Below are 27,515 nucleotides of genomic sequence, written 5' to 3'. Positions count from 1 at the left end.
GTGTGTGTGTGTGTGTGTGCATGCGTGCGTGTTTATTCATTTATTTTATATGTTTTATTTTATTTTTTTCCTTGTTACCATAGGTCGTCGTTCTCCCTCCGGCCCGATCTCCGCTCCCCTCCGCTACCCCCCCCCCACCTTTTCCTTGTCCTCCTCCCCTCTTCTCCCCTTCATTTCCTATACTTTCCCATTCTTTCCCATCCTTCCTTCACCTCTCATTCTCTCTTTCCCCCTTCCTTTACTTTCAACCTTTCTTTTACCTTCCCTCTCCTTGCCTCTTCCCTCTCCTTGCCCCTTCCCTTCCGCTCCCCTCCCCGTCCACTTCCCTTCTTTTCCTTCCCTTTCCTTTCCCACCCTTCCTCCTCAACCTCCCTTCACCACCCTTCTCCCCATCGGCCCCATACTACCTCCAGGTTACATTATGACGTTCCTTCTCACGTTACACCACTGGCTCCCTTGAACCAATTTGATCCACCGCAACTTCTTGTGTGTTGTTTCGCGTGCGGTTCCGTGAAGTGCTCTCTCTCTCTCTCTCTCTCTCTCTCTCTCTCTCTCTCTCTCTCTCTCTCTCTCTCTCTCTCTCTCTCTCTCTCTCTCTCTCTCCGTCTTCAGATACACTGGTGGCGGTGGGAAGGAGGAGAAGCAGCTCACGCCAGGAGGCGCTGAGGTGTGGCCGAACACATAACCTTTGCCCTGTGTACTTGTATGTCCGGGACAAGTATGAGTCATCTTGGGCTGTTGGGGGTTCGAACGCGGGGCCGCGTCGTGAGGAGCACGAAAGGAACCAACCCACCAATCGAATTCGGTCGAATGTGAGCGTTTCCATCTCCTCCTCCTCTTCTTCCTCCTCTTCTTCTTCCTCTTCTTCCTCCTCCTTCTCCATTTCCTCCTCGATATCCTCCTTCTCCATATCCCCCTTCTCCATCTCCTCCTCCCGTTCCTCCACTTCCCTTTCCTCCTCCCTCTTTTCCTCCTCCACCTCTTCCTCTCCTCCTCTTTCTCCTCCTCTTTCTGCCTCTCCTCTTCCCCTTCCTCCTCCTCTTCCTCATTGGGACACACTTTTCCCCTCGGGATTCCTCTTCCCCCTGTGGTTTCCCTTTCCGTTTCGTAGCTCAGCGGCTTAACCCGTTCAAGCCGAGGGCGGCCGGTGGGTCCCAAGACGGATAAAGTCGTGTCGAGTTAGCCCGAACAAAGTATATCAAGTCTACATCGAAGAGACCCACTGACGAAGCCTCATCTCCGTCAACGTCATCTTTTGCCCTAAATAGTTGTATGAAATTACCCATCGTTAGTCAGAATGAAATATGTAATATGTTCTTCTCAGGACTCCTAAACGATCCGCCTAGTTGAGCGGTGAAGAGCCTACGACAGGAATCGCTGAGGAGTTGCGGCCGAAGCCGTCACCTTTGGTATATGCGCTTTGGGGACTGTTGGGGCAGGTAACAGTAGCTGCTCGGAATCCGAGAGGAGCGCGGGATTCGAACCCACAACTAAGCGACATTGAGACCAGCATGCTTCCGATGACGCCACCATTCTTTTCCTACCTTTCCTGCGTATGGTGCCTTTATTAGCCATTGCCTCTTGTGGAAGCCCTTCTTTTGGTCCACCCCCAAGCCTCACTCCTCCTCCTCCTCCTCCTCCTCCTCCTCCTCTTCCTGTCTTCCTCCTTCCTCCCTCCTTCCTCCCTCCTTCCTTCCCTCCCTACTTCCCTCCGTCTTCACGCCCATGGCCTCGTCCGCCCTTGTCAACCTCCGTTTCATCTTGATCGCGCCCTTTTTCCTCCAAAGCTTTTCATTCCCCCCCCTAACCCCGTCCCTCACCCCTGCCCCTCCTCCATGCCCTACCACCCTCGCCTTCCTCTTCCCCTTCCCCTTCCCCTGCTCCCCTTCCCTAGGGAAATGAATTTCGCAAGTTGATTACCGCGTATTTCTGCTGCCAGTTTCCAGGGTGGGGCCTTCGTCTTCCTTCCCCCTTTTTTTCTCTCGTGTATTTGTCTCCATGCCTGCGACTCCTTATGTGGGCCTGGCTACCGACCTCCTTCGCGAAGTCGTGCTTGTATCTCGAACATTTCCATGCTTGCGGGCCCCCGTTCTGGCTTCCAGGCACTCCTAACTCAGGAGTGGCCCTTTGTGTGGCACCGTGCTTGCGTGTGGCCTGCCAAGGTGCGTTTTGACTCTTAAGTCAGTCAAGACTCTTTTGTGTTTTCTCCCTCTTCGCCAGGCTCTCCCCTTCACGTGCGCCTGCTTGGACGTCTCGTAAAGTCCCATATGGGTTCTTGTTGTGGAGAGAGTATTATGCAAGTGTGTGTGAGTGTGTGTGTGTGTGTGTGTTCTCGAGTGCGTCTTGTTCATATCATGTCTCACGGACCGTCAGCGTCCTACATTTTTTGAATTTGGCCAGTGAAAATGTACGTGTGTGCATGCATATATATGTATATATGTATATATATATATATATATATATATATATATATATATATGTGTGTGTGTGTGTGTGTGTGTGTGTGTGTACATACACACTTGTCATTAGCCAGAAGAAAATCATCAAAGCTGCTTGTCACCAGAGGGTTGAGTCATTGGCTGGTATTGTCGTCTTTAATTTCTTCTGCCGCTGAGCGATTTTATCCAACGTTTGGAAACCCCAACGTTTCGATTAACATGTATAACCATTGCCAGGTTTTATTCAGGGTAGGAAAAAAATTGCTGCAAAAGGTTAAGACTTTTTTAATTTACACGTTTCAGAGAGCTTCAAAAAATCCTTTCCCCCCTCCACGAAAATAAAAATAAGATGAAATTAAAATAGAAATAAAATAATAGATAAAAGATAACGTAGCAGTAGAGGCATTTGCTGTAGTTGTCTTGTATAAATATTCGTGTTTATGCCGAGCTGTTTTGTTTAATATATTTTTCTCATTTCAATGATATCACACGTTTATTTCTCTTCTGTTTTTTCTTCCTTTTTTTTTATCAATTTGGCGCTCCCCGTTTTTTTCTATATATAATTTCATATATAGTCATAGCCAATCCCAGTAATGAGTCTAGTGGTATTTCATAGATCTTGTGTATAGCATTACAAGCTTAATTCTTTACACATAGTTCCGTTTGGCGTTTAGTGTTTGTGATTGGTTATGTGATGTCATGTCACTGGTACAAAAGCTAAAGACATAGTCGAAATCGGGACATTTTTATTAAAGTCAACCAGTCTTAGTGTCTTTACACAGTGGAAGGAGATAATGTATTCTAGTGTATGACACCTGGATGCCAAAGATCACTAACAAGTTAGTGGTGACCTCAAGTTTCACTCTCTCTTTCGTTTTATAGCCTCTTGTGAACTTTTGAGGAGAATTGTTATTCCGAAAAGCCTCTCCCTCACTTTATAACAAATAATAGATTTTGAAGAAGAACTCTAGGCATGACAAGAATGTGGGGGTGACTGCGTTTGTGCGCGACACACACACACACACACACACACACACACACACACACACACACACACACACACACACACACACACACACACACACACACACACACACACACACACACACACACACACACACACACACACACACACACACACACACACACACACACACACAAATTGGACGAAACAATAGTGTGTGCAAAAACCATACAAGAAATTAAGAACAAAGTAGATGCTGAGAGATACAAAGACGGGTCACTTCGAGCATAGCTTCCCTTCCGGTATAATACAACTAAGTAAATACACAATATGAGCTATCAGCTCTCATCTGGAGGTAATAGCTGTTGATCACCAGCCCAACAAATGATCCAAAACCATTATTGAATCTCTTACATGCCCGTGTATGGATTTCCAACATAATAAGGGTTGTTTTGTGTAGTAGCTGATGCTAATTGGGTGTGGATAACTTAAGTATAGATTCAAGGGTACATATTTAATCTTCGTGAGTCTATATTGAACTGGGTGTGGATAACAAGCACAATCATTAAACTACATATTCTACTTGAACCAACAATTTTGTGTGTGTGCTACTGTGTGTGTGTGTGTGTGTGTGTGTGAACGTGACGGAATTGTATGTCTAGTATGTGCGTGTGTGTGTGCAATATGTGTGTGTGTGTGTATGTATGTATGTATGTATGTGAACGTGAATGAATCATATATCTGCAATGTGTGTGTGTGTGTCTGTGTGTGCTACTGTGTGTGTGTGTGTGTGAACGTGACGGAATTATATGTTTAGTATGTGCGCGTGTGTGTACATGTGTGTATTTGTGTGTGTGAACGTAAAGGAATCATATATCTGCAATATGTGTGTGTGTGTGTGTGTATGTATGTATGTATGTATGTGAACGTGAAGGAATCATATATCTGCAGTGTGTGTGTTTGTGTGTGTGTGTGTGTATGTGTTTATGTGAACGTGAATGAATCATATATCTTCAGTATGTGTGTGTGTGTGTGTGTATGTGCGCGCGCGCGCGCGTGTGTGTGTCTGTGTGTTTACTGATTAGTCTTATTGCATTGGCCGTCGTGGGCTCGTCCGAATCTGCCTATAATGATTATTTGTTGCAGTGAAGGACTCGCCCCTGTTTGCTCCTGTCAACAACATCATTCAATATTTATCTTCGTATATTCGAGGCTAATATTAAATTTTCACATACGAACGTTATATATTCCACTCTACTTTTTTCGGATGCTAAGCACAGCAGTTGATTGTAGGATTTTTTTTTTTTTTTTTTTTTTTTTTCCCTTTTCTTTTTTTGTCGAGTTTGTTACTGGCATTTTGGACAACCTGTCAGTCGCTGTTCTGGGCTTCTTTTCAAAGGCTTATTTAGTCGGAAATTAAGCCCAGCCAGACACGAAGCCCTACACCCCCCTCCCTCTACCCCTACCACCACGTAGTTGATTGAAATCACGTGAAATCGAGGCAGAATAATATGTATAAAGAGTCTCACTAAGTCGAGGAGGTTAAGGTTAGGTTCTTTCCACAACTGAATGAAATCGTGTGTCGTATACATTTTTGAAAAAAAAACGTCTGTCTCTCTCTCTCTCTCTCTCTCTCTGACTGTCTCTCACTTTTTTCTCTCTCCCTGTCTCTCTCTCAGCCTCTCTCACTCTCTCTCTCTCAGCCTCTCTCCCTGCCTTTCTCTCTCTCTCTCTCTCTCTCTCTCTCTCTCTCTCTCTCTCTCTCTCTCTCTCTCTCTCTCTCTCTCTCCCTTCCCATTCTCTCTTTCTCTCTGTTATTCATAGATAATGCAACAGAAATGCCAGCAGATGAAAAAAACTAAAAGTCAAACAAGTTTCAACTGATCGATCAAATTTGTCCACAAAAGACTGCCAGGACGAACCTAATTTGAGGTTTTAGTTAACAAAACGACCGTAGCACCAAGGTAACCGGGTTCGAATATTGTTGTTAAGGACTAATTCACCAACGCTTCTATCTGTTGCGAGTCTTCTGTGTTAGCGTGCTGCTATCGCCGTTTGGAAATTCATTCTTGTTGAGTGGACGCCCTCTCCGAATATTTCTCCTTCAGTGTTCACCAGTGTTCAAGTGTTCATCCCAACGTGAACCATTGTTTACTAGGGCACGCAGGCTGTTTGTTCTTGTTTGAGAACAAACAGAACTGTTCTCTCTTAACCCCCACCCACCCCACCCCACCCTTCAGTATCATAGCTGGGCTCTTCTGTTGAACGCGTGGTCTTCATACGTTTAGGCTCTGTTCACATTAGTGGTTTGAACCGCGGCGATTCAAGTACAGTGTAAGTCATTGGAGACGTTCACAACTCAACCGCGCAGGTTTTACTTGACTATGTGGTACCGCCCCGGTTTCCGCGCGGTTGAAACCGCTAGTGTGAACAGATCTTAAGTTTTCTCTGTTTGGGAATCTCTGTAATTCTCCAATACTAGTTCCGAATATTGGAAATTGCCGAATTTGGAAGATTCCCATTAAAGAGAACTTTCTGTAACGCGAACCCTCATAAGCGTTGAGGTCTCTCCCAATTGGGAAAGGCTTCCAGTGTTGTGGCGTACTTTATAGTGTTTGTAGTGGCACGCGCCAGGTGATTTGATTAAATTTTGAGTCGGATTATTTGATTCAATTGAAGAGGTAGAGTCGGATGAAGGAAAGGGTTACCACACTGGGCAAATTTATCTTTCGTTGTTGTTGTGTTCATAGAATTTTGTTGACAAGAAAATCCCATTAATTGCAAGGGAAGTATTTTTTTTTTCTCTTCTCCTTTTCTTCCTTCACTTTCTTCTAGTTCGTCGTCTTTTTCAACTTTTTTTTTCTTCTTAAGAACGCACTATAGATTCTTTTGTTTTTTTAAACGGTGGAGGAGAAATTACTCAACACCAAAAAAGTGTATAATGATAACCAAATACTTTTTTCATCATCTCCATTGAGATGAGGTGAAGGACTTACGCCAGGGGTCGCTTAACAAAGGGCAAGTGGCAGTCACCAGGGGGCAGGAGCAGCGCAAAGTAAAATGACCGCAAGAAGGTTAAGAGAAGGTCTGATTATCAATGGCATTCACTTTCACTTGTGCAGAAGACGCTCGTGTCCGCAGGGAGAGCTCACCAGGAACCTGCTGTCTTGTTAGCACTTCTAACAAAGGAACTAACTAACAGCGTTTCAAGAAAAAGAGTTTGGCAAACAAATACGTGGAAGAGCAATCTAATAAGTAAACATGGGGAATGGAGAAGTGGAATTCACTTGGCCGTGGAAGCGTGGGTGGGAGTGTCTGTGTATGTATATATATATGTCTGTATATATATATATATATATATATATATATATATATATATATATGTGTGTGTGTGTGTGTGTGTATATTGTGAGTGTATGTATGTATGTATGTATATATATATATATATATATATATATATATATGTGTGTGTGTGTGTCTGTGTCTGTGTCTTTTGTGCATCCCCTTGTGGTACAGTTGATAGCGTTCTCGCCCCGTGTTGCTTTAGCGTTACATGCCCTAATGTTCGAATCCCGTAGGCAGCGTTGTATAATCAAACTGTCGATGCGACTATATGCTTGTCGGATATATATAGGTTAGAGGGGATATTGGAGCCTTGTCCCTCGGCGCTTTGGACATCCGGCGTCGCCCCCGCGCCAACGGTGAGTCTAGAAGTGAAGAGGAATTGCCCAAAGCCACGCCAGAAGGTCATCACCCAAGGAACTCTGGACTTCGTACGCTTACTTCGACCTGAACGCAAAACCTTGACCAATCTTCATACCATTTTTTTTTTTTTAATATATTATTTATGATTCGCTGTTTGTTTTCGTGCGTCACACAAACAACTCTTTTTCTTCCTCCCTCTTCTCTTCCTCCTTTTCTTCCTCCCTCTTATTTTCCTCTTTTTTTCTTCCTCTCTCTTCTTTTCCTCTTCTTTTTCTTCCTCCCTATTCCTCCTCCTTTTCTTCCTCTTCTTCTCCTCTTCTTTTTCTTCCTCCCTCTTCTTTTCCTCTTCTTTTTCTTCCTCTTTTCCTCCTTTCTCTTCTTCCCTCTTCTTGTCCTCTTCTTTTTCTTCCTTCCATTCCTCATCATGCGCTTTCCTTTTCTTCCTGAATACTTTCATCCTTCCTGTTCTTTTAATTGTCTCCTCTTTAACCACCACCACCACCACATGACGGTCATCGAACCTTTGGAACAGAGGAGAAGGAGGCAGCATCTTTCTGTTCGTGTCTTCTTGTTTTCCAGCGTTTCTCGCAGGCAGGCAGCCAGTAGGTATATAGGGGCCAGAATTAAACAAATATTTGCCAGTGCATTTCTCTTTGATGGCTGCTGATGCAGCCAGCCAGGCCAGTGTTTCCTTCAGTTTGGATCCGAGTCTTCTTCAGGACGCCACCATTCTCAGCCGCAATTCGTTCGCCTTGTTTTTCTTGTCCTTCTCTCTCTCTCTTTTCTCTCTTCTCTCTCTCTCTTTCTCTTTCCTCTCTCTTTCTCTCTCTATCTTGGTCTTCTACTTCCTCCTAGACTTTTGCGTATGCCTTATGCTGGGTCCACTTTCGTTCTCTCTCTCTCTCTCTCTCTATCTATCTATCTCTCTCCTCTCTCTCTCTCTCTCTCTCTCTCTCTCTCTCTCTCTCTCTCTCTCTCTCTCTCTCTCTCTCTCTCTCTCTCTCTCTCTCTCTCTCTCTCTCTTTTCCCCCCACGCTCACACATCCACACACGCTCCTTTTCCTTGTGCAACCACAACCACCACCACCCTCTGGCGACTCCTCCCGTCCGCGCCTTGGGGAGCGTTACTCTTACGCAACGCTCACTCTTCTGTCCCTTCACTATTTCTCCCCAAGACCACCACGACCTGCTCTCCATCCTCTTGGTCATGTCTCTGATGTACAACCCTGAGAGCACTAGTTCGTCTCTTTTTCTCTTTTATTTATCTTAGTACTCTCCTCTTCTTTCTCCTCCTCCTCCTCCTCCTCCTCCTCTTCTTCTTCTTCTTCTTCATCCTCTTCCCCTTCTTCCCTCATTCCTTTCCTCTTCCTTCCCGCTACTCACTACTTTCTTTTTCTTCTCTCCATCCCTTCCCATCCCCTCTCCCCTCCTCTCTCTTCACAACCTCCTCCTTCCCATCCACTCTTTCTTACTTTCTCCTCTCTCCCTCCCTTCTCTCCCCTCCCTCCCTCCCTCCTTCCCTCCCTTGTTTTCCCTCACTCCTTCTCTTCTTTCCTTTCTCTCCCTATTCCCTCTCTCCCGGCCCCTCCCTTCCTCTCTTCCTCCCTTCTTTCCCCTCTCTCCTTTCTCCCTCCCTTCCTCCCCCTCCCTCCCCTTCCCCTTCTTCCCTCCCCCGGGTTCTCCCCCTTCTCCCTTCCCCCCCAGTTTCACCCGGTCGTCCATCCCGGTCCCGAAGTCTCCTGTGATCTTGGCGGCTGCCCGGGCTCGTTCCTTGTAATCAGAGCTGCTCCACATTACGGCATGATTGCTGCTGCCTGAAATTGCAGCTTCAAATTGCCCGCCTCGCCTTCCCGAGTCTGACCTTCGAGTCTGGACGAGTAGTCCGATTGACCAGGGTTGTGCTGATGGTAGTTACCGGCGTGGATAGACGGGATTGATTGAGAGGGTAACTGGGGAGTTTGGGGGGGGGAGATAACTGTCTGTGTGGGGGGAGTAAATCGTTTGTGATTGAAAAATACGATGGATGAATATGAACTTGTAGTTCGTGACTTACAAGAGTGGAGTAAAAATATATATATATATATATATATATATATATATATATATATATATATATACAGTGTGTGATTGTTTTCATATAAATTTGGACAGTGTATTTTCCTGGAACTGCACTAGATCCTGTAGCACGGTGGTGTACCTCATATATTTTGTTCTGGCGAATGACAGGGGATTTCATGCAGCTGAGGGATGGACATCGTTTTGGGGGTCTCGATCGAATAAAATTTTCTTCAGGCCGGAGACCGCGCCCTCAGCTCCCGAAAGATCATCAACGTGTTGAAATAAATAAATGTGTAAACAGAATGTACAAAATAATTTTTTTTTTTTTTTTTTTTTTTTTTTTGAGAAATGTGCATTCCATGGGGGAAATAGAAGAGATGAAAATAAAGTCAAGCACCTAATTAATTTCCTTCACCCTCCCTTCCCCCCCCTTTTTTTTTTTTTTTTTTTTTTAATGGAGAAATAATGTTCTCCCCCCCTTTTCCCCCCTTTTTCAATTTAGTTTCGATTTCTTTTTCTCCCTGGGATTATCTCGTTTTATCCATTCGGCGAGAAGAAAGGAGGTTGGGAGAAAAAAAAAAATAACCCTTGGATTTTGCCTCTTTTAATCCTAAATTCCTGGAATGATATCTATTCCCATGCCCAATTTTTTTTCTTTATCGTTATCGGAAAGATCTTATTATGAGGAGACTATTTCAGAGTATTAGGTATTATAATGGTACAATGGTCTACGGAAAGGCGTGTTTGACGTATTCTGCGATTATTTTCTTATGTTTACTAAGCCTTTATAAAGAGCAAATTACTCGCAATCGAGAGTGAAATGATTAGGTGTTGGCTACAGGAGCATTGTGATGATAACATCCTCTTTGTGAAAGGGAACTAATGGATATATTGAAGAGATATTCAGAATAAAAATAGAAAATAATAATAATGATAGTTTAAAAAAAAATCATTTTGTGTTATCATTGTTAGATTTCTTTTTCTTTTTATCTGTGTCGTGGTGTTTTGTGTTGGTTGTAATGTTGGTCGAATGTCAGATCACGGATGTTGGAAATTGAAGACAAATCAATTAAGGGGACGGGGGTTTCCTTCTGCCGAATAAAATCGTCTGGTTTTAGCCAGAATAAACACACAAGTCTATCTGTGCATTCAAGGGTGTCGAGATGAAAGTAATTGCTTTGTATGACGTTCTCTCTCTCTCTATCTCTTTCACTCTCTCTCTCTCTCTCTCTCTCTCTCTCTTTCACTCTCTATCTCTCTCTATCTCTTCTCTCTTTCCCCACAAATGAGTCTGTTTCTAAATGAATTTCTAGATTTCTGAAGAAATTAACGTTCATCGCTTTTTCTCTACAAAGCAAACGTCTTGCAGTGAAGGGAAATGTTTTTTAAAATGTTAAAGTTGATGTTTACTTCGCAAGGTAGATGAAGTGGACGCCTCGGCGACTCCAGCAGTAGTAACACAAGTCCTGTTGGTTGATGCGAGTTCAAAGAAGTAGATTAGTGTGTGAGTGATGGAGGAAACGTGTGCACTGAAGAGGGGGAAGAAGAGGAAGGGGAGGAGGAGGAGGAGGAGGAGGAGAAAGTGTGTAGCGTGAAGGGAAGGAAGAGGGGAAGAGGAAGAGGACGGGGAGGGGCCAAAGGGAAGGAAGAGGAGAAGAGAAAGAGGAGGGAAATGATGATAAAAGTGAGTAGCATGAAGAGAAGGGAGAGAGGAGGACAGTAAGAGGAAGGGAGTAGCGCGAAGGGAAGGAGGGGGGAGAGAAGAGGAGGAATGGAGTAGCTTGAAAATAGTATGAGAAAGAGGAAGGGAGTAGCATGAGGGGAAGGAAGAGGAGGAGAAGAATAGGAAGAGGAGGGAGAGGAGAATGAGAGGAAGAGGAATAGCGTGAAGGGAAGGAAGAGGAACAGGAGGGGAGGAAAATAAGAGGAAGAGGATTAGCGTGAAGGGAAGGAAGTGAAGAGGAGGAGGAGGGGATGAGAATATGAGGAAGGGGAATAGCGTGAAGGGAAGAAAGAGGAAGAGGAGGGGGAGGGGAATAAGAGGAAGAGGAATAGCGTGAAGGGAAGAGAAGAGGAAGAGGAGGGGGAAGAGAATAAGAGGAAGACGAATAGTGTGAAGGGAAGGAAGAGGAGGGGGAGGAGAATAAGAGGAAGAGGAATAGTGTGAAGGGAAGGAAGAGGACGGTGAGGAGAATAAGAGGAAGAGGAATAGTGTGAAGGTAAGGAAGAGGAGGAGAATAAGAGGAAGAGGAGGGGGAGGAGAATAAAAGGAAGAGGAATAGCGTGAAGGGAAGAGAAGGAGCATGAACGTGAGATGGGGTAAGTTCGTGAGAGTTGGGTGTGGCGTGTGAGATACTGAAATTGGGCGAAACGAACGCGCAGACTTTTAGGGCTCACTCCCTTTCTTACAATCGAATAAGGCGAGGCTTAAATTTAACTGCGTTCAGGGGATATATCACGTGACGTAAGTGATCGCGATTAGAATATATATATTCTGACGCGCAGAGTATTTCAGGACTCGTTTATTGGATGTGAAATTAAGCCGTAAGTTATAATACATGTGATTCAGTGTTCGAAAGGCCTTACTTCTCAACCCCACTTTCTTTTTCATCCTCGTCCTCCTTTCTTCCTCTCCTCCTCCTCCTCCTCCTCCTCCTCCTCCTCCTCCTTCCCTCTTTACCTCTCTTTCTGTGCTTAAACCAGCGTTTCCCAACCTTTTCCGACCATAGCACCCCCTGTTGTCATGTCTAAGCAGTCCAGCACCCCTATCTTGTTATTAGAAGGATAAAAGAAAATGAAGCGTACTGCTTGATGATTTATTTTCTTGATTCCTTAGAACTGAAACAAATTGATAATATTGTTTCCAAAAGAAATAAGAACACCCTAGAAAAATAAAATAGCATGGAAAAAGTCAAATATGCACATTTAGGTAATCAGTGATACGTATATCAATGTGATTTTTGTGTGCATCACTTCCTAGCACCCCCTGTAATTGATTTCAGCACCCCAGGTTGGGAAACATTGGCTTAAAGCCTTCACCCTTCCCCCACATTGTGTTCGCCCCCTTCCTTCCCCCTCCTTCCCCCCCACTCGCTCTCGGCACCCATTTTCTTGCAAAGCCAAGTTTCCTCACGACTTTGGAATTCAGAGGGAATGGGAAACTCCTCGCCACAGGATAGAGGAAATGCTGCTGATCTCATTTCCTATATACTAATTACTCTCTCGGGGATATTTGGGAAGGCGACAGAGACGCGGCTCTCTCCTCTTCTTGGGCTTCCATTAAGCCGAATGAAATCGTAGAGAAAGGTTTCAAAGGATACGACACAGATGTGTTGCAGGAGGGAAATGTAACTGAGTGCGGAAATCACAGAATAACCTTTTCCATGTACACTACTGTATATCATGTATAATTTCGCCCCCACCATTCCCCATCATACACACACACACACACACACACACACACACACACACACACACACACACACACACTCGACTCGATGGTACAGTTGGTAGAGCGCTGAACTGGGAAGTAGAAGTGCTCCCAGTACCCAGTTCGAATCCTGCCCAGGGCCGAAATTATTTCGGTATCGCTGTGCCTCGGGTCGTTACTCTGACTCTCGTGGGCGGGGAGTTGGGTGTGTGTGTGTGCAAGGTCATAGCATTACCCATAGATCGGACCTACGAGCTCTGAGCTCTCTTCCAGGAGGGAAATAGCTGTCGATCACGAGTCCAACACGTGATCCAAAGACCAAGTGAATACACACACACACGCACACACACACACACACACACACACACACACACACACACACACACACACACACACACACACACTGCACAGCGAGTCGTTACTCCAAGTCTCATGGGCTGGGAGTTGGTGTGTGTGCGTGTAAGATCACAGCATTACCCATAGATCGGTCATATATGAGCTCTGAGGTCTCTTCCGGGAGGGAAATAGCTGTTGATCACGAGTCCAACACGTGATCCAAGACCATGGTGAATCACACACACACACACACACACACACACACACACACACACACACACACACACACACACACACACACACACACACTAGGTGTGGTGGTTCAAACCCATTGGCTTAGAACTGGAGTAAAACATTTGGAAATTTTATCTCAGTTTCTTAGGTTTGGCAAGTGGGTAAAGTGATCTAAATTTTGAATATTTAGAATTAAGACCAAACATTTGTTTGGATTAGAGTTAAGGACAAAATAGGGTAAATATTAAAGGGTTTTATTTATTCTTGTGATATTCGTTTTGGAAGATAAGTCTAGGTATGCAAACACTACTATACCTAAAACCACCAAAAGCTAGTAATATACAGTCGCGGTCAGAGTTTCTAGAGACGTTTCTATGAAAGGGTGCTTGGACCTTTATGGTTCGTGTGTGTGTATGTGTGTGTGTGTGTGTGTGTGTGTGTGTGTGTGTGTGTTTGTGTGTATGTTTGTGATTCTGACTCATCTACATGTCCAGTTAGTGTAGAACGGCCCTATCACCCACCTCCCAAAGTGTTTCAGAGATTGTTGAACGAAGTTCCACATTCTCTCTCTCTCTCTCTCTCTCTCTCTCTCTCTCTCTCTCTCTCTCTCTCTCTCTCTCTCTCTCTCTCTCTCTCTCTCTCTCTCTCTCTCTCTCTCTCTCTCTCTCTCTCTCTCTCTCTCTCTCCTCCTTCTTCCTCTTTCTTTGTGTATGTGTTTTTATCTGTATCTAAAGCAGTGCGCGTCTGCGCAGACTTTAGACGCAAGTACACAAAAAGTAAAAGACTCAAATCACATTCATGCCTACAAACAACAAACTGTCGAAGACTATATCGTAAGAATACTTTATTTATACGTATCCTTTCTTTCTTTCCAGGTATGTGTGCTGAGGAGTTGGACCATTTAGCCGTCATGGAAATAAACAAAAGGAATGTGGTGAGGTTGATGACTCGTCTTAGGGGCCGCTGAGGATATTTTTATCTGGACCGAATCTGGTCCTGTCGCGCTTGCTAGAAAATGTCGGAATAGTTGCGTTGGCGCCAAAGTGGAGAGGGTTAGGAGTTGGTCCTCCTCCTCCTCCTCCTCCTCCTCCTCCTCCTCCTCCTACGGTGATGGATTGAGGATTAAGGAACTTGGACTTATGTAGATTAGTCTCGCGGATTTCAGATTGTCTCCTGCTTCACAGTTGGTGTTGCATTATTATTATTATTATTATTATTATTATTATTATTATTATTATTATTATTGTTAGTATTTTATTATTATTACTATTACTATTACTATTATTACTTTTATTGTTATTATTACTATTGTTATTGTTATTATTTCATTATTATTTTATTAATTTATCATTATCATAATTTCATTATTATTATCTTATTATTATCATTATCATCATCATCATCATCATCTAGTTAGTTTTTGAGGGCGATAGTTATATTTTCGTAGACGATTCCTCGTTTCGTTCATTTCATGAGGGAAACATTACCTGGTCAATCATTTCCTCTTGTTTTGCTTCAGGGTGTCGATAAAGGAATAACGTATTTCCGTACCCCCCCTCCACACACACACACACACACACACACACACACACACACACACACACACACACACACACACGCAAACAAACAAACAAACAAGCAAGCAAACAACTCCTTTGATTTATTTTCGTCACTCGAGTTTTTACATTCGAGGGCCCCCGTTCTCAAGTGTTGGTGTTACGTGTTTCTTCGTATGGAATTAAACCGTTTTCATGAGCAGGGTGGCGGGGGTGAGGAGGCAACCGGTTGGAAAAGAGACATCTACATGGTATCATGATGTCCTTTGCAGTTCCTATGCACACATATCTCATTCCGTAGTGTTAGTTGGATTTGTAAAGCATTGTAGAATCTAGTTCATCTCAAAATTTTTGCTTCTCAGATTATGCTGAAAAATACGGAACCACCAGACGAGGCCGACGATACCGTATCCACAGTTATTCTTGTACTTCTTGTGATGGGGTTGTAGCCCTGTATACTGACACTCGATCCCTGTACCAAGTTAGAGGTCTTGACAAAGGAGTGTGTGGGTACGGTTGGTGGCTGTTGCCAGCCTCGTGAATATTATAGTTCTTTTAAGGGGACCTTTAAAGGTACACATTTGATAAATAGTCTGTAGCTTGTTGTCTTGGACAAGCTTGCATACTGCCAAAGAGCCAATATCGTGTTTGATTATGTGAACTATCATAGTATAGTAGTTCACCACACCATCAGTTTTTTATTATTTATATATTTATTATTATTACTATTTTCTTTATTCATCGCCTTGTTCATTTTTGCAGAGAAAGATTCTAAACACAATGCCTTTCTAGTTAACACGTTCTATATTTGCTCCCGTTCTCACCGAAAGCGATATAATCTTTACCGAATGGCTTCCCACAGGAGAAAATATTCATACCAACTTTAACCATCTCATGCCGCTTTACATCTCTTCTGTATCACCTTGGATGTGCGCCATACCGCTTGGGGGAAATCTGTGTACCATCTCACACCAAAGTTACGATCGAGGTATGATCATTGAGGTCTGGATGTGCTGTGTGGAAGTCTCTTCTGGTTGATTGAATAGACTCCTCAAAGCTGGCTGCACTCCATACGAATTTCATCCAGATAGGGACTCGTTTGAGAACTGGAGGGATTGTTTAATAAAATCAGTTTGCTCTAGTCAGGTTGAAACTCTTAACCTCTTCAATACGAGCCAAATATTCGCGCGCACATTAACTGCCCGACGTACGATGATGCATCACAATACGCGCATTGTAAAATATAAAATTACAACTGTTATATTTGCTCTCTTTCATCTAGAATGTTTATAACCACTGAAAAAGTGATATAGCCTGATCACAGAATAAGAGTATCACTCAGCTACAACTACAAAATAAATATAATCAGAAAGCTGACGCTGGCATCCTCTTATACTCACTTGCTCCTCATGACGCCTACGTGTCATCTTATTCAAGGCGTGTGATGACACTTCGTATTGACGGGTGTCCCCATTTGTACAACATATGTCTTTTTTTTTTCTTTTTTTTCTCGAGAGATGATCTTCGTCCATTCTTTTAACTCGGAAGAAAGGGTCGCACACGATTTATTCAGGTTCTGTTTCGAATCCGCACCGGATTGTTTGTATTCGTCATTACAGCTCCCACGGGCTTCACCAGCGCCGACAGTTGAGAGTTCGTTTGAGTAAAAACGATTTCGGTTACATTATTTTATTTTTCAAATCTCCAAATATCAGATTGATCTTATCGTCATATATAGCAAAGGTGAATGATGAACTAAGAGTTTGTAAACCTATGCGAATGTTAGACATACTGTTGAAATGTTCTAGCTTTCTGTAAGCGAAGTCATATTGTAGTTATTCAAATGGAGGTTGGAGGGAGGATGTGGGAGGAAAAACAGCCCATTGTGATAATGCCAACTCTTCACACCAAGCTATGGCGTACTTCTGCGTATGTGTTTTAAATCACGCTGCGACACTACAGTATATGCCAGTCCATTGTTCAGGAAAATATGCAGCACCAGTGACCTTCCCCCCTCCTTCCCCCTCCCCCCCACCAAAATACGAGGGGAGGGATAGGGGGCGCTACAGCACTCGCTGTACTATCCCAAATGACCTGCAGCACCAGCAGGCTCCCCCAAAAGAAATTCCACAGCAAAAGACAGTCCAGCTTCTTAGAGGATATTCTGCATCCTATAGGTACCATGGAAGACGCTTACAGCAGGAAGCACACTCCTCCATCTCAGAAGACACGAGTAGTCACCCCTGAAGCCCACGTCGCGGGTCACCTTCCCAGGAGACTCTCCCCAGTGCCTCAGAAAACTGACTTCACTTGCTCACAGTGTGATATGTCCCACTGGACAGGCGTCATTACGTCGCGATACGCGCGGAGAATGTGTCGTAAGACACGGTCGTCTTCATCATCATCGCCCGCTGCCGCGCGCGCCTGGGATACGCTTCAGTGCCGGGGATGAGGCAAGTTTTCCATCATCCACGGTCTAGCACGTCGCCAGGCACGCGCCTCCGGCGCCGCCACACGCCTCGTGACTTTCGGTCGTGGTTATGTCCCCCTGGCGCCGGATTAGAGTATGATCCTCCTCGTCCTTTTAGTATATATACATACCCCAGGGGATTCGTGGACACACATACACACACACACACACGTACACACACACACACACACACACACACACACACACACACACACACACACACACACACACACACACACACACACACACACACACACACACGTGTAAATTTGTAGCCAGGTATCGTAATAGAAGAGTAAGAGACGGACCCCACGAGCGTTGCTCCTTTCCTGAATACATTGAAGTAAATACATACACACACACACACACACACACACACACACACACACACACACACACACACACACACACACACACATTCTGTATATATTGTGACAGACGTCAGGCGATCTTATTCAGGTCGATGGCAGAACCTCAGCGTGAAATGGGTTCCCCGACGATGTTACGGTGAGATGCGGAAACGAAGGGACTGAAGACTAGGCTGCGTTGCTTCATTTAAGAGAACATTATTAATCTCTCGTGTTTTTAGGAAATCGCCGCGAGGAGGCTAATCGGTTTCGTCGTGCTGTCGACAACGTTGAATGAGGCCCTCCGTCACCTGGAGGCTCCTTTACATAGTTTATTTGGTTTTTGTTTATGATTTTTTTCTATTTTGTTCAGTTTATTTTCGTTACGATTCACTTGTTTGTTTATTTGATTAATTTGTGTTGTTTGTGTTTTTATTTGTTTTTTGTTTTTTATGTATTTATGTATTATTTTATTTTTATTTATTTTTATACGTTTATTTATTATTATTATTATTATTATTTTATTATTATTATTATAATCACTTTTCTTAGCGCGTGGTTCCTTGGACAACTCCCATCAGACCAAGGTTAAAACCCCAGTCACATTATCACGACTCAAGTGAGTTCGTTTAAGTAGAAACGACTTAGGTTACACTCTTTTATTTTCCAAGTCTCCAAATGTCAAATCACCTTTGCGTCATCTATTGAGAAGCTGAATGACGAACTAAGAGAAGTTAAACATATACGAACATTAGGCACGATGTTGAATTGTCCTCAGGGAAGTCAAAGCGAACTCGTCTTCCAGATTTTCAAAATCTCGACATATGACGAGAATCTTGAATGTGTGATTGGGGCTTAAGGTAATGAAGTGATTGTACGCACTGACGCAGATATCACGCTCCGTGACCGCGCAACATAAATCCCAATGCACCGCTCGTTCATTCAGTTCTCCCATGCTCATCACTGTCATTGCCCACATGTGGCTCCCGGTCCTTTCTCTTGGGGTTCATTTTATAACTTAAACTTCGCGTTTGGTACCTGATACCAACACTACTAGGTTTTCGACTAAAGCTAAGTTGGCACGGAGATAGTTTAGTGTCCGCTAGTACTAGTGACTTGTAAATTACCCCTCTACTTGCCTAATGTTAACGGGAAGTTAGTCAACTTGCCTCCAGACTATCCTAGTGTGAACACTTACTTGCCCTTGGGTAAGTTAACTCGCAGCTAGCACTAGCGGCTACTAAACTAGCCCCTTGTCAACGAGGCTTAGTGTTGGCAGCCCTCGCATAACCCTGATGTCAAATAATCCCTTCCGCCACGCTTCCCCCCGGACGTATTACATCGATGCCAAATTCCGGATGGCATAGACTGTCTTGTTGATATACGGTGCCGTCCTGATATGGTTTATACAGCCGTCCTGGTGTATGGCGTATACAGCCGTTCTAGTGTAAGGCGTATACAGCCGTTCTGTTGTATGGCGTATACAGCCGTCCTAGTATGGCATATGCAGCCGTCCTAGTATGGCATATACAGCCGTCCTAGTATGGCATATACAACCCTCCTGGTGTATAGCGTATACAGCCGTCCTGGTATGGGATATACAGCCGTCCTGGTATGGGATATACAGCCGTCCTGGTGTATGGCGTATACAGCCGTCCTAGTATGGCGTATACAGCCGTCCTAGTATGGTATATACAGCCGTCCTAGTGTGGTATATACAGCCGTCCTGGCATGGCATATACAGCCGTCCTGGTATGGCGTATACAGCCGTCCTGGTATGGCTTATACAGCCGTCCTGGTGCGGCATATACAGCCGTCCTAGTGTATGGCATATACAGCCGTCCTGGTGTATGGCATATACAGCCGTCCTGGTGTATGGCGTATACAGCCGCCCTGGTATGGCATATACAGTTGTCCTGCTATGGTATATACAGTCTTCGTCATCATCATCATCATCATCATCATCATCATCATCATCATCATCATCAATCATCATCATTATCAGTCATCATCATCATCATCATCCGCACTATGGTAGGATTGAGGATCCTATTAAATGCAGGTCTTTATTTCTTGAGCTCATTGTGCGTCACCACTAAGAGTCACAAAGTTTAAACACGTTCGGTAGTTCATCATTGTATTTCGACATTCTCGCTTCGCTCAACCTGAGCATGCGGGGGCTGGCACAATCAGGTTTCTAGCAATCGATTAATCAGTCCACCAATTACTCAGTCACTGAGGACAAAACACAATAAGAGGACACCGCCACACACTCGTCCCTTTTCCTGTCCTGTGGGATCGTCGAGGGTGAGCTCCCGGTTAGATATATCGGGAAAGGTGTAGTGATAAAGGTCAGCAGATATTGGCGATGCCAGTTGTGTAGTTCTGTTATAGGGAAGGGTCTGGAGTGAGTCATCGGTTATTCGGAAGGAAAGGTTCTGAAATCTAGAAGATTGTGAATATCGGGTGCGTTTTCTAATATTCGGAAGGTTTTCGTTCCAAACACGGGAGGTTTCCGAATTTTACGGAGTCCCGCTCGAGGGCGATCCGGTATTCAAGAAGCAGATCGTAGAGCTTCGCCCTAAGGGAGACCTTGCAACTACTACGACAAGTCGTAGACCCTTTAGCCTTGAAACCTTGTTGACTTTGCCATGTAGATGAAATTGTCAATATGCGGCTTGTTTGTCTCCGTGAACGTGGTGGAACTGGTGGAACTGTTCCACCCAGGAACAGTTGCTTCAGGTGGATTTAATCTTGAGATGTATGGAGTCGATACAAGGAGGCAACTCCTTACTTCTTCATATCATATTATTGTCCTGGTTGATCTGGGAGGGTGGGGGACGGTGCTGTACCAGGAGAATATCTTTCTGGTAAGTCTGTCTTCTGGTCATGGTACCGGTGGATATGTAGGAGAAACTCCCGGATGTAGTCATATTGTTCGTATCCGGGCTGAAAACGTTCATTACAGACCAGTCTGCATTGAATGTTGAACAGAGTATTGATCAGTGGCACGTAAATAACATTACTGTGAAACCTCCGAGTCTATTGGCAACACTGAGGTTACCCACGCTTCCAGGACATTTATATTGTTGTTATTTATTGTTATTCATTTATCTGGTTATTCATTGGTTAGGGCTTGTAGAATATTTTTTTCTTCTTACTTTCTTGAAATGGAAGGCGTAATTACTGTGCATTCCTGTTGCTTTGGAGATGTTTAATTCAAGGCAAGAGAGATTTGAGTAACTTCATAGATCTTTCTCATCTACGGGTACCTCTTCGTAACCCTGGGACAAATCTGAGCAGAAACTTGAAGAGAACGGTCAAATGCTACCGACAGTATGGACATTAAAATGCTTTCTGGGTTCCAAAGGACAATACTTAGAATTGCATTTGTTAAGCTCTTTCGTGTCATTTATTATTATTATCATTATTTATTATTATTTCTCCCCCGTCTTCTCCTTTTTCTGCGTGAGGGGACGGAGAGGGGGGGTCGCCGATTTAATGAAGCGGTCTCGCTGTGTCTTGCGACACTGCTTCTGACCCAGGGCAGTGGACAAGGTGCAGGGATGACCCGTCATCCAGGAGGTGTCGAGATGAGAGGGAGGGAAGAGGGTGGAGGGGAGTGGAGTGTGATAGGGATGGAATGGGTGGGAGTGGTTTTTATGCCTTTGTTTTTTGGCTACCTCCCTTGTAAGGGGGAAAAAGCCTTTGGTATATGTATTATTATTATTATTATCATCAATATTATTATTACCATTATTATTATTGTTATTGTTATTTTATTATTATTATCATTATTATTATTATTATCATTATTATTAATTATTATTATTTATCATTATTATTTTTGATACTAGGCGATTTCAATCTGTAAGGAGGTCACGGGCCCTGAGGACTAAGGAGACTTCCACGTGGGCTCGAGAGTTTCAGGGGCGAGGGGGGGGTCTTAGGAGTGGGAGGAGTTTTCGTTGGGGGTCGACTCTACTTCCCTACTCCCAGTTCACTCTGCGTGTGTGTGTGTGGGAGGCAGTGTATTTGTTTGTCCAACGACGTGGGGAGACAACCGCTCCTCGCTTCAGTGTCTGCAAAGTATTTACCCTTTCATCACAGGGACATGCTTTGCTTTCTTGTTGTTGTTCCTCTCCTGCTTCTTCTTCTTCTTCTGCTTCTGCTTCTCCTTCTGCTTCTTCTTTTTCCTCTGTTTTTCCTTCTGATTCTTTTTCTTCTGCTTCTCCTTCTGCTTCTTCTTTTTCCTCTGCTTTTCCTTCTGATTCTTTTTCTTCTTTTTCGTTAATTTTGGGAGGTTCTGTTCCCCTGAGCGAGGGTGGATTCTGGACAATCTTGAGATCGCCCGCCTGAGGAAAAAAGTTGAAATCATATTGATACAATTGATCTTAAATTGAAATCATATTGATAAGATTGATCTTCATTTGCAAGGTCCTCACTGTCTAATACATTTGGTAGGAATTATACTACAGTTATACCACTTCGTCGCTAAAGCTACCATAGAAGCCATAGCACAACAGACAATACGAGTGCAAGCTTTGAGGCGTGACATTTCGTTACGGGGGCATTTCCCAAACTGAATAAAACCAGCTGGCACCTTTATTAATAGGCTCACCACAAGTACACCATCAAAGGAATCACCACAGCGACCCACATTATCACCACCATCGTCACACCACGCTGAATATCACTACTGCCATCATTATAGTCACAGGACCACAGTCCTTACCACCAATACCACCACATCCCCTACCAGCATTACCACTACCACCATCACCATTGTCAGCACTACCACTGTGGTCATCCACTACCACCATCACTGGTACCAAGACTACCACCAACCATCAACCACCCCGCAGCATCCTTTACCACTACCACAAACTTTTTACCACCCCACTGCATCTTGTGCCATCACAACCACTACGACTACTACCAACATCCGCTACCACCGTTATCATGACAACCATCACCATTACCACCACCAATAGTACGTACTACCAGCACTACATCTACCACCAACTACTACTACTACCACCCCACGACATAGCAGCAGGCAGGACCTTGCGGGCATCGATGCGGAGCTTTGTGGAATGAAGACAAACAACGGACGTGAAATGCTTTCCCGCTTCCAACTTCTCCCATTCCCGTGTGGAGCCTCGACTGTTTCTGCCCAGCCTCCTCTTCCTCCTCCTCCTCCTCCTCCTCCTCCTCCTCCTCCTCCTCCTCGTACTTCTCCTCCTCAGGGAACCTCTCCCCTCCTCCTCATGGGGCGAAAACCCTGTTTTTTATCTTTCTATATTGCAGAATTCTGCTTGCCTTCTTCTTTGGCACGTTACGCCGGCGTTAACTGGAATATTATCGTGAAGGCCTCTCATTCCGGCTGGCTTCCGGAAGAGGTCGGCCTATCCGGGGCATTATTCCTCATCAGCGGAAGTACTCAGTTTCTGCTTCCTCATTCTTGGAGGAATTTGTAGTTATGCACATACCCTGGGCCTCCCATCGGCCGCGCTGCCATGATCAGCCTTGTTTAATTCTTAAGAAAAAATAAGGTTCTTTACAGGGCTGTACACACACACACACACACACACACACACACACACACACACACACACACACACACACACGATTCGAAGACGCATTGGTAGCGTTCGCAATCGCTACTACAGCGGTCCTGGTTCGAATCCCGACAAGGACTGAAATTATTTCAGTATTGCTACGCTGTGAGTCGTTACTCCAACTCTCGTGGGCGGGGAGTGGGGGGTGTGTGTGCGTGTAAGGTCACAGCATCACCCATAGATCGATCATATATGTGCTCTGAGCTCTCATCCAGAAGGGTAATAGCTGTCGATCACGAGTCCAGCACGTGATCCAAGACCATAGTGAATGTCACACACACACTATGTATGTGTGTGTGTGTATATATATATATATATACATATATATATATATATATATATATATATGTATATATATGTATGTATGTATGTATGTATGTATAAAACCCGAATCTGTTTTTCCCATGGCGTCCTCTCCTCTATACATGTTGAAGCCCATCCCCAACCTACGTTGAGCCCCTCCATCCCTGTTGAGTCTTTCTTCACTCCACTTCGAGCCCTTCGTGTAGGTGCGTTGAACCCAATCGAACCAGGAACCAAGCCTTTCCAGCTCAGCCGAGGCCTGAAGTTCGCCCCCCCCCCTTCCCCCGTCCCCAACCTCCCTCTCCTGTTTCCGTCCCCTCCTTCCCTCCCCCCTGTTGGAGGTCTGGTACACCCGGCGTCATTTCCCCACTGTGTATCGATGAAATTCTTTTCTAACGGGTCCTTCACCTGATTTCAGAACCAACATATGAACATCTGTGATGTACGAAGAACCCCCACGACGTCAAAATATCGCGTTGGGAGAGTCTGGCGTCATCCCGAAGTACAGGTTGGGGAACAGATCCGAAGTGTATCCGAAGTAAGGGGGGAAGGGGACTCGATGAGAACGAAGCCTATTTTTACTAAATATGTTCTTGGGCCATCGAGACCCGTTTTCGGGTTGGTGCCTGAGCTGAATAGAATGGTGTGGTATTTGTCCAAGCAAAAGCCAGTAGAGGACCATAACTTTGTTGTATTGATTGAACATAAGACTGAAGGAGACTGCAGGAGACCATAGGGCCTACACTAGGCGAAGTACCGTTCTGTCCTTCAGACCCTGCAGCCGATGTGGGTGCTGTACAGTACTCAGGGTGGTGGTACAGTTTATTACAAAAGTCTCTTGGCTTTTTTTTCTACAGATTAAGTATAATTTATGCTTTTGGTCATCTACAGAAGTGTATATTATAACGATATTTTACAGTGCAAGAAAAGGAAAATATAAAGTGTTTAACAGCAAAAGGTATCGTGTAAACCAGAGGGCGCTTAAGGACTTTTGTAGCCGACTGTGTGTCCCTTTATCCCGTCCCAACCACTCCGGTCTCAATTTCCGCCATGATACCACAAGTCTCAGCGGTCTTTGGTCTCAGTATGACGCAAGAGTTTACAGCCATTCTCCTTTCAGACCGCGTAGGCTATACCCCCCCTCCCCCCTCCTCCCCACACCTTTCCCTACTTCCCCCTCCCCTAGTCCAGCTCGACCGTCATACTGTTCTTCACCCCACATATCATCCTCATCCTTGTCGTCATCGTCCTCCTCCTCTTCCTCTTCCTCGTCTTCATCTTCGTCCTCGTCCTCGTCCTCCTCGTCTTCCTCGTCCATCGTTCTCTTCCTCATCCTCCTCGTCCATCGTTCTCTTTCTCATCCTCCTCGTCCTCTTCGTCTTCCTCGCCCATCGTTCTCTTCCTCCTCCTCCTCTTCCTCGTCTTCATCTTCGTCCTTGTCCTCGTCCTCGTCATCTTCGTCCTTGTCCTCGTCCTCGTCTTCCTCGTCCATCGTCCTCTTCCTCCTCCTCCTCCTCGTCCTCTTCGTCCTCCGCGTCCATCGTTCTCTTCCTCGTCCTCCTCGTCCTCGTCCCTCGTTCTCATCCTCCTCTTCCTCGTCGCGTTCCACGTCCTCTCCCTTCTACTCCCGCTTAAGCCATCTCCCAAACTTTCATTTCCCACTCCACTCAGATGTCACACGCACACACACACACGCGTTCGTGCGCACGCGCACTTCACACTCGGGTACAGGCACTCTCACAAAGCGTTGCATTAACCCCCTCAGCGCGGTGACGCACACTGTCTTTGTTCAGGCGAACGCCATGCGATTTTATTCACCAGACGGGGGGGTAGACGGTGGACAGAACTGGGTCCTGGTAGAGTAAGACCCCTTAGACCCCTTCATGTTCTGGGGACGATATTCACCCCCCTCCCTTCTGGTCAGAATCGCCTGGTGTCACCCAGAATAGAAACACGTAAACTATGTCGCTACTGAAGGGTTTAAAACTCGTCAGCCGGCTTCAGGAGTTTCAGGTTTCACCAGAGTCTCTGTTTCAGGCAACCTCGTTTCGTAGACACGTCTCCTTCGTTCTTGTTGTTTGCTCACCCTAAGCTCGCTCCCTATGCTCACCCTAAGCTCTCATCCTATGCTCACCCTAAACTCGCTCCCTATGCTCACCCTAAGCTCACTTCCTATGCTCACCCTGATCTCGCTTCCTATGCTCACCCTAACCTCGCTCCCTATGTTCACCCTAAACTCACTCCCTATGCTCACCCTAATCTCGCTTCCTATGCACCACCCTAATCTCGCTCCCTATGCTCACCCTAAGCTGGCTCCCTATGCTCACCCTAAGCTCGCTCCTTATGCTCACCCTAAGCTCCCTCCCTATGCTCACCCTAATCTCGCTCTCAATGCTCACTCTGAGCTGGCTCCCTATGCTCACCCTAAGCTCGCTCCTTATGCTCACCCTAAGCTCGCTCCTTATGCTCACCCTAAGCTCCCTCCCTATGCTCACCCTAATCTCACTTCCTATGCTCACCCTAACCTCGCTCCCTAAGCTCACCCTAAGCTCGTTCCTTATGCTCCCCAGCCAACTAACCCTGTCGGATCCCTATCGTCAGGGCCCCGTCAGAGCCCTGTCTGGGCCCTTCTTCCCTTCCCCATCCCCGTCCTCTCCCCCTTTCCTCCCCATCCAGATGCCATCCCACGGGAGGCTCGGTTGGGCTGGGAGTGACCCGAGGCCCCACTGGCGGATTTGTTTCATCTGTACCTGTCTGTCTTAAAGAGGAAGGGGTCGGACTCCCTCTGCCTTGGCTGGTCTTCCTCGCCCTCCTCCTCCTCTTCCTCCTCCTCGCCCTTCTCTTCCCCCTCTTCCCTCTCTTTCTCCTCTTCCTCCACCACCACCTCCTCTTCCTCTTCCTTTTCGCCTCCTCTTCTTCCTCCTCCTCCTCATCATCATCTTCCTCTTCTACATCCCCATCTTCCTCTTCCTCCCCTCCGTCTCCTCTTTTTCTTCCTCCTCTTCTTCCTCCTGTTTTTCATCTTTCTTCTCTTCCTTTTTCCTGTTCTCCTCCTCCTCCTCCTCCTCCTCCTCCTCCTCCTCCTCTCCCGGTGTATTTGATCCTACGCTTGAGCCTCATACTGTGCTTGATCCCGAAGGATCTCCTCTTGATAACTGGAGTTATTTTGATTCATGCATGCCTTCTCTCTCCTTCTCTCACCCTTTCTGTCTTTCTCCCTTCCTCCCTCACTCCCTCACTCCCTCCCTCCCTTTCTTTCTACTTCCTCCTCCTTCCTTCTCTCCCTCCCTACCTCCCTCCCTCCTTCCTTCCCTCCCCTCTTCCTTCCTTTTTGATTGGTGTTATGTGGTACATGGCTCAGCAGTACCACCCTTGATGCATTTTTATATTCATTTGATAAACATTTATTCCACTTACTAAATATCCCACAACCTCATCACCTGCGCTGGTGGCGTAATCGGAACCGTGCTGGTTCGAATCTTGCACTCCTCTCGGGTTCCCAGCAGTGACCGTTACCTGCCCCAATTGCCCCAATAGGATACAGGTGACAGCTTAGGCCTCATTAGGCTGCTCACCTTCTCATGATATGGTCCCCATTTTGTCGATATTGCGTATACACTTGATAGCGATTCATAAGAACTTGGATTACGCCATCATGTTGCATTCTCGATGTACAGCCGGATTTCCAAGTCTTGCCGCATTATTGTCTTCTAATGAATGATGGCAGAGGATGATAGCCCTTTTTCAATATCAAATAAAAAGTATTTTGTCAGACATGTTTATAACTTGCAACATAGTATTAAGGACGGGGCGATGAATGTGCCAGGTGTCAACAGACAGGGTAACCTTAGGTTGTTGTCGAACTTTGGAAACTGACTCGTTTAACCCTTGAAGGTTTATCGAGATGAACCCTAATCCTTAAGTCCTTTCCGTCACACCAACGCGACTCCAGTGAGTTCGTTTGAGTAGAAACGACTTCGGTTACAATATTTAATTTTTCGAATCTCCAAACGTCAAATCACCTTTGAGAAGCCGAATGACGAACCAAGAGAA

General features: G+C 45.2%; 1 protein-coding gene across 14 annotated transcripts in view; it reads left to right on the top strand.

The window, feature by feature from the left end:
* LOC143021335 (uncharacterized) overlaps positions 1–27,515 on the top strand; it is a 568,810-nt gene that overhangs the window by 366,690 nt on the left and 174,605 nt on the right. For 9 of the 14 annotated variants that reach the window (XM_076178748.1, XM_076178745.1, XM_076178755.1 and 6 more), the window contains exon 3: positions 14,041–14,099. The exons of the other annotated variants lie outside the window; for them this stretch is intronic. In XM_076178748.1, the coding sequence (XP_076034863.1) occupies positions 14,041–14,099 (59 nt within the window). The remainder of the gene's footprint in view (positions 1–14,040; positions 14,100–27,515) is intronic. 14 annotated transcript variants of the gene reach the window in all.

The sequence above is a fragment of the Oratosquilla oratoria genome, chromosome 42 (genome assembly GCF_046742065.1).
Source record: "Oratosquilla oratoria isolate Oo_2021 chromosome 42, ASM4674206v1, whole genome shotgun sequence".
NCBI classification, from domain to species: Eukaryota; Metazoa; Arthropoda; class Malacostraca; order Stomatopoda; family Squillidae; genus Oratosquilla; species Oratosquilla oratoria.
This window is presented reverse-complemented; position numbering and strand designations above follow the sequence as displayed.